The sequence below is a fragment of the Halichoerus grypus genome, chromosome X (genome assembly GCF_964656455.1).
Source record: "Halichoerus grypus chromosome X, mHalGry1.hap1.1, whole genome shotgun sequence".
NCBI lineage: Eukaryota > Metazoa > Chordata > Mammalia > Carnivora > Phocidae > Halichoerus > Halichoerus grypus.
Window position 1 is genome coordinate 81,466,947 of NC_135727.1, and position 8,221 is coordinate 81,475,167.

Genomic DNA, 8,221 nt, shown 5'->3' on the forward strand with positions numbered 1-8,221 from the left:
TGATGGTAGTGGTGGTGTGATACTACTGACTTTGAAGCACCTGAAGAAACTCAGTGAATGCATACTTTTTGCTGAAAAGAGAGCTGGGGGGCTTAGAGTGATAAGTTTGAAATCATCAGAATTAACATGAGAGCTGCAGCTCTGGGACTGGAAAGAAGAGGATCAAGGAAAGAACAAAGGGGAGCATAATTATTTCAGGGTAGAACACAGGGGAGAAAAATCAGGAGAGTGTGCTGGTCAGGAAGCCAAGGGAGGAGTATGTAGGAGAAAGTGGTCAGTGGGAACAGATGTACCAGGAAGGTCACAGACAGAAAGATCTGAGAAGCAGCCAGAAGATTTAACCACAAGGATGACTTTTAAAGAACTATCTCAGTGTGTGATTGAGGAAGGGTGACTGCAGAGGGTGAAGAAATGAATGGGAGATAGGGAAGTAGATGGTAGACAACTTTTTGGATATGTCCAGTGAAAAGAGAGAGATGAAGAGAAAAGCAGCTAGAGTGAGATGAAGGACCATAAAAGTGTTTGTTTCCTAAGATGGTTGAGGGGAAGGAGCCATTGAGGAGGTTGAAGGGGCAGAGAGAGGAAACTCACCTTTAAAGACCTAATATGGTAGCTTTTTTTCTCTGAACAGCCCCATGAAGCAGGGACTATCATTTCTGTCTTGTAGATGAGGAAACTGAGCCCCAAAGAAGGGAAGAGATTTGCCCAAGTCTTCTTAGCTAGGAACTAGGGGTGCTCAGTTGCAAACTTAAGTCTGTCTGATTTCTAAAACCCTTTATTTATTATTGCATACCTCAAATGCATAAATAATAAGATCATATATGGAGTTGATGTTAGTGGGTGAGAAGGGGCCTAAAGTTGAGGGAGACCCCACCCACCCACCTCACAGTTTTTTTCTATGAGGTATGTACCTGAGGTCCCAGGCTAACAAAGAGGGGTGGAGATAGACAGTGAATAAAAGGAGGTATGTGGCCCTGAGACCATGGCTGCAGGGTATGGGAGAGTAGGGAGACTTGAGCTCTGAAAAACCTACCAGCTTACCCTGATGACATTACAAACTGAGGTGGGTGACTGGCTTTGGAGCACTAGGAAGAGGACAGGTAAGGTCAAGCGGTTAAGTCAGTTATTGGGCCATGGATAATTTTATAAAGCCTGGGGATAATGGTGAGAGAAGAGTTGAGGGTTGAGGCAAAGGTTCTAAACTGGGTGGGGCAGAGATGAAGGGAAAAGGTTTGACCTAAAGGGATAGGGAATCCATGGGTTCCAAGGAGGTCCTGGGAATCAAAGGGACTTCTGTATTGAAGTGGTCCTGGGGAATAAACCAGTTGTCCACCAAAGAGGACTTGCCCTGGAAATGACTATTTCCTGCCATCTCTTTGATTTCATTTTACTTGAAATGTTCTTTGTAATGTCACCTCTTTATTTAATCAGTAGATGTCATTCGACATCCATTTCCTGTGTAACTCTGTTGCCTAAGCATAAGGCATGAGTCTGAGGGGAGGTCACATATAAAGGGACTGTGAGGAGGTTGAACTTCATCTAAAAGGCTGACAGGTGGAATTGAGGGCCTGCCCCATGAGACTAATGTCAGAATGCTTAGGGATGATAACTTGACACCACAAAACAACATTCTGCTGACCTAGCAACTGCCAGACCAGAGCCACCTCATTAGTCCACACATTCTGAACTAAGGAAGTTGCCTCTACCAAATTCCCAGTCATGATATAGGTGGAGTTTATACATTGAAGCACAGATAAATGCAAATGTAGTGTGAAAGTTCATAGCTAAAGTCTAGTTGTGATCCTTTGGAATCCCTGAGCAAGAGGAGGAGATTAGGGAAGGCTTCCCAGAAAGTAGGAGTTTGAAGGTCAAGCAGAACAGCATATGCAAAGTCACCAAGCTGTGAAATGGCCTGATGTTTTGGAAACCATCTCTGAGCCCTAAAATGAGATAGAGTAGGAATTGGAAGAATGGGGCCCATCAGTGAAGAGCCTGATGGTAAAGGGTGGGGGGCAAGGGCTGGCATCCAGGCTTTTTGATGTGGGCCCTCAATCTTCCCCCAATATTTGTCACCCACAGACCTGGCATATCCTCCTGCTCATAATTAGAATAGTTCTGCTCCAATCAATCAAGATGAACCTCATGGACATCACCAAGATTTTCTCCCTCCTGCAGCCTGACAAGGAGGAGGAGGACACCGACATGGGGGAGAAGCAGGCTCTCAATCAAGCAGTGTATGACAACGACTCCTATACCTTGGACCAGCTTTTGTGCCAGGAGCGTTATAAATGTTTCATCAACAGTAGAAGTGGCTGGGGTGTTCCTGGGACACCCTTGCGCTTGGCTGCTTCTTATGGCCACCTCAGGTGTTTGCAGGTCCTCCTGGCACATGGTGCTGATGTTGACAGTTTGGATGTCAAGGCACAGACGCCACTTTTCACTGCTGTCAGTCATGGCCATCTGGACTGTGTGCGTGTGCTTTTGGAAGCTGGTGCCTGTCCTGGTGGTAGCATCTACAACAACTGTTCTCCCGTACTCACAGCTGCCCGTGATGGTGCTGCTGCCATCCTTCAGGAACTCCTGGGCCATGGTGCAGAGGCCAATGTCAAAGCTAAACTACCAGTCTGGGCATCAAACATAGCTTCATGTTCTGGCCCCCTCTATTTGGCTGCAGTCTATGGGCACCTTGACTGTTTTCGCCTGCTTTTGCTCCATGGGGCAGACCCCAACTACAACTGTACTGACCAGCGCCTATTGGCTCGTGTCCCACGGCCCCGCACCCTCCTTGAAATCTGTCTCCACCATAATTGTGAACCAGAGTACATCCAGCTGTTAATTGATTTTGGTGCTAACATCTACCTTCCATCTCTCTCCCTGGACCTGAACTTGCAAGATGATAAAGGCACTGCATTGTTGCTACAGGCCCGAGGTGAGTTTCAAACAGCTTAGCTCTATGGACCTTCTGGCTTTGAGGTCCAAGGGCCACAAATCACCCCCCAAGCCAATCCTCCTAGAATGACTTGGAGAAACTACCATCTTCCTCCCTCTCCTAGGACCCCAGTGGAGAAAAGTTACAGATTCCTTATTAGGAAAGGGATCACTAAGATAAGGTGGGGGATAGCACTAGCAGAATTTCTGGTTCTGGCTCTGCCAATGACTGTTTTGTGGCCTTGAGCATGCCCTATCTAGGCCTCAGTGTGTTCCTATTGGCACCATGCATTGAGGACAGAGTGGGGGGCAGATTTCTTAGAAGGGAGAAAGCAATTAGGGCTGCAGGAGCCAGGGCAGGGTGGATGCAGGCTTGGATGGGAGAATTACACTGAGAATTGCTTCTTATGACCTGTTTCTCCTTGTAGCCACTCCACGGTCACTACTATCACAGGCCCGTTTAGTCATCCGCAGAGCTCTGCGCCAGGCCAGCCAACCACAAGCCATCGACCAGCTGGATATTCCCCCTGTGTTGATTAGCTACCTCAAACACCAACTGTAACCTTGCAGCCTTACCAGAAACCCACAATGCCTACAAAAACCACCTGGGGATCCAGGTAGCTGGAGGACACTACAGCTCCACCTATTCACCTGGAGCTGCTGTCCTGTATTATCCTCCACAACAAGATACTCATCAAAATAAATCCTGGTGGCTGCTCTCCTGTATTCTCCTCCACAATAAAATCCTCATCAAAATAAATCCTGGTGGCTGCTATGACTGCTATGTGTGTGTGGGGGAGGGAGATTCACTGGGGAAAGGGGTCTGGTTGGCCAAGGGTAAAGATGATAATTATCTGGCATTTGACAGGCATAGGAGTCCTGGCCACTGAAAGAGAAAAAAAAAAGTAACCCAATGGCTTATACTTCCTTCAAGATTCTCAAGAAAATTTAGAGCTGTGTTGTCCTTAGAAACAAGGTCCTGAAGAATTCAAGTGGATGGAAGGGTAGCATCTGCTTACTAAGCCTTGTACCTCCATTCACTTCTCTGGCTGCTACAAGGAGCCCTTTCTGGGGCTGTCACCAAACCCCCTATTCCTCCGAGTCAAGTAACTAAGAATCCTCCCATTCATTCACCTTTAATCATAGACTGCATTCCCACTAGTCCAGTTTATAGTCAAGATCTAACTGGGAAAACAAACTACCAAATATTTATAGCAGATAATTTAAAGCAGATAAGAAATATGTTACATAGTGGATAGGTTGAGAAGCCAAGCAGGACAGGAATGTAACCCAGAGATTAGTTACAGCAGGATGCCAACACCATCCCTCCTCTGAAGGGGTGAAGGAGGAGGTATGGTCCGAGTTCAGGGACAGAGGTCACCTGATGGAAAGCAGAATCATAGGCTTGTCCATGGGTGCTAGAACCATAGAAGAAATACACTGTTCAAATCAGAAGAAAGGAAGAAATACCCTCCCCTTTTCCTCATTGCTGCCCTTCAGTCTGTCTCCAATGTCACTCTCATTGGGGGAAACTAGAAGTCAACTAATATGAGAGCCTGGGAAATACAGCCTAGAGGGGCCAGTACCCTTGATGCATAAGGCAGAACAAGGAAGGTGAAGAAGAGAGGGGCAGTGGGAAACAGTGGTATGATCTGAGCCATGAGCTGGGATCACACAGTAGAATTGGAAGTATATTGACATTGGGAGCCACAGAAGAGACACTGCAGAGACACCACAGAGGCACAAAAGATAGAGGCTAAATACCATGGTTTCTCCATTTTTTCTAATCTCTCACCCAGTGCCTCATTGAACCCAGCCAGATGATTGATGGAGGGGCCTGGGAAATGCATCCTACAATGGTCAGTCCCCCCATGATGTGGAGAAGAACAGGAGAAGGAGGCAGACATGCCCTGGACCAGCACAGATAACCACCAAAATTCAGATCTAGGCATCTACAGTACTCTTTCTCTTGCACAACTGTGGGTGGGGATGTGGACAAATAGTGCAAGAGACACAAGATGAAGGAGTGGAGGAGGAGAACCCAGATAATCTTTAGATGTTTAGAGCTCTTCCTAGGAGCTGCCTTGACAGTCCCTCTACATCATGATCTCCTATTATGAGGAAATGGAGGCAGGGAATAAGGTCTTAAGCTGACTTGCCTCTCCCCTCCTTACCTCCCCCACTCTCCCTAGTTCCTAGTGCCTGAGAGACTTTAGGAAGGAAGGTAAGAAAATTGAACATCTATCTCCACAATCCTGTTCCACTCAGCTTCCAGACTTTCATTCTTGTTTTGGGGAGTAATGCAACTGTTTATCTATAAGGAGCAAAAGAACTGAAGGACTTAGCTGTAAGCACAGACAGAGGGCTTCAGGGAAGACAGCCCTAGCTCTTTTCTACCTTTCTTTCAATCTGGGCTCCTGAGGAATGAACTGTCCAGGACCCCATGCTTGGCTCTGTCCCCCATCCCCTTAGGGCCCTTGGGGATTAGGAGTCAACTTCAGCAGCTCCATCTTCTACAGGCCCCTGGGAAAGTACATCCTTCCAAATGGGGCCTGGCCAGGGTGGCCTCTCCTGTGGTATCTGGAACATGGATTCTCTGGCTGACCCATGAAAGCATGTAGATACTCTGGGCATTTCAAAAGGAATTGCATTTGAGAAGGATGTAAAAGCATACCAAATTCTAGGCAGAAAAGAAGGGCTGGAACTCAGATGAGCAGACTGAGAACCTGACAAAGTCAAGTTCCCATATTGTCTCAGCTCTCCAGACTACCCCTAGCTGTTATTTTTCCAGTTGCCTGTGTTGCAGGTGAGCAGAGACAACTTCAAGGCCTGTGCCTTACCCTCCCCAGGCCTGACCATTCCCATTTGGACAACAGGCTAGGGGTTGGAATGGGTCATCTCAAATTCTGATGATAAATCTTCTGAGGTAACTTTCACTAGGAGGTATGAGGAGGAGGAGGCGGCAGAGATAATGTGTCTGTTCCTGGAGTGAAATCCCCCCTTGGCCTTTAGTTTCTTGTTGGAATTGGCCCCAGGTGATAACCTAGTCTCCTTACCACCACCACACTCCCACTTCCCCTGACAACAACCACCAGTTTCCAAGAAGCCATATCTTAACCCTTTCAGGAGATCTAGGCCACTTCCCTCCCTCCTTCCCTCCCTCTTTACCTCTTTACCTTCTTTCCTTCCTGACATTGTCATGAATCTGGGGCTGGCTCAGCTCTGCACTTGCAGTTTGTGTTCTCTCCTGCAATGTGAAAATTCTTTTGCTTTATTCAGAAAGGTGGACCTCAAAGACTAGATCCAAAGTAGAAAATGGCCCACTGGACTTCAGACACCAGAGAGGTCCCCTTCAGTTGCTAACAGGGAAAGTCTGATGGAAGAGGTTGTACTTGATCTTGGCCTTGAATGGTGGAAAGAGTTTTAATCAGTAGAGAGGAAAGAAAGGTATGAGTGGAGGGAACTCTGTGAGCAAAGATATAGAAATAGGAAAAAGCAGGCCAGTTGTTTGGCTAACCAGTTTAGTTTGGTTTGAGTTCAATGTATTTGAACAAGGGTTAGGATGGGAACTAGACTGGAGAGGGCCCTGAGTACTCTGGTATTTTGGACTTAAAGATTTCAATTCTTAGAACAGGGTATGCACAGTCATAGGAATGACTTGTTGCATGTATGGAGAACATGTTCCCTGATTTCCCAGGGAAAATCTGGCATCATTATATTTTTAAATTGAGATATAATTGACACATAACATTTTATTAGTTTCAGATGTACAACATTGCTTCAATATTTGTATATATTATGAAATGATCACCACAACGTCTAGTTAACATCCATAACCATACATAGTTACAAAATCTTTTCTTATGATGAGAACTTCTAAGATCTACTCTCTTAGCAACTTCCAAACATGCAATACAGTATTATTAACTATAGTCACTATGGTGTACATTATATTTCCCCATGAATTATTTATTTTATAAATGGAAGTTTGTACCTTTGGATCTCTTCACCCTTTTCAACGAACCCCCACCTCCCACTTCTGGAAACAACCAATCTTTCCTCTGTACCCTATAAGCTCATTAAAAAAATTAGTTTCTACATATAAGGGAGATCATATGATATTTGTCTTTTTGTGTCTGACTTATTTTACTTAACATAATGCCTTCAAGGTTGCTTCAAATAGCAATATTTCATTCTTCTTTATAGCTGAATTCAGCTATATGTGTTTGTGTGTGTGTGTGTATAATCACATTTTCTTTATTCATCCATCAATGGACACTTAGGTTTCTTCCATGTTTTGACTATTGTAAATAATACTGCAGTGGACATGGGGGTGCATATATCTTTTCAAGTTTGTGTTTTCTTTTTCTTTGGATGCTCAGAATTGCAATTTCTGGATCATATGTAGTTATATTTTTAGTTTTTTGTGGAAACTCCATACCATTTTCCATAGTGGCCACAGCATTTACTCACCAACAGTGCATAAGAGTTCCCTTTTCTCTACATCTTTACCAACACTTGTTATTTCTTGCCTTTTTTATAATAGCCATTCTAACAAGGTGTGAGGTGATATCTCATTTTTTTTTATTTAAATTCAATTAGTCAAGGTATAGTTTGGTTTTGATTTTCATTTCCCTGATGATTGATGTTGAGCACCTTTTCATGTACCTCTTGGCCATCTGTATGTTTTCTTTTTTTTAAATTTAATTTAATTTTTTCCCTGTGTGATTTTTTTTATTATGTTCAATTAGCTGTCATTAGTTTTTGACGTAGTATTCAATGATTCATTAGTTGCATATAACACCCAGTGCTCATCACATCACGTGTCCTCCTTAATGCCCATCACCAAGTTACCCCATCCCCCCACCCACCTCCCTTTCTGCAACTCTCAGTTTGTTTCCTGGAGTCGAGAGTCTCATATCGGAAGGGAAGGAAAACTGAAGGGGAAGAAATAAGAGAGGGAGACAAACCATATGAGACTCTGCCCATTTTTTAATGATTTTTTTGTGTGGGGTTTTTGTTGTTGTTGTTGTTGTTGTTGTTGTTGTTTCCTATTGAGTTGTATGAGTCCTTCATATATTTTGGCTATTAACCCTTTATCAGTTATATGACTTACAGATATTTTCTCCCATCTACTAAGTTGACTTTTCATTTTGTTGATGGCTTCCTTTGCTGTGCAGAAGCTTTTTAGTTTGATGTAGTCCCACTTATTTATTTTTGTTTTTGTTGACTTTGCTTTTGGTGTCAAATCCAAAAGAGTCATTGCCAAGACTTATGTCAAGGAGCTTACTGC

General features: G+C 44.3%; 1 protein-coding gene across 1 annotated transcript; it reads left to right on the forward strand.

Moving 5' to 3' along the window:
• Positions 1-2,109: 2,109 nt before the first annotated feature.
• ASB12 (ankyrin repeat and SOCS box containing 12) lies at positions 2,110-3,600 on the forward strand. Its single transcript, XM_036096107.2, has 2 exons — positions 2,110-2,929; positions 3,357-3,600. The coding sequence occupies exons 1-2, from the start codon at positions 2,134-2,136 to the stop codon at positions 3,488-3,490; spliced, it is 930 nt and encodes a 309-aa protein (XP_035952000.1). The 5' UTR covers positions 2,110-2,133; the 3' UTR covers positions 3,491-3,600.
• The last annotated feature ends 4,621 nt before the right edge of the window (positions 3,601-8,221 follow it).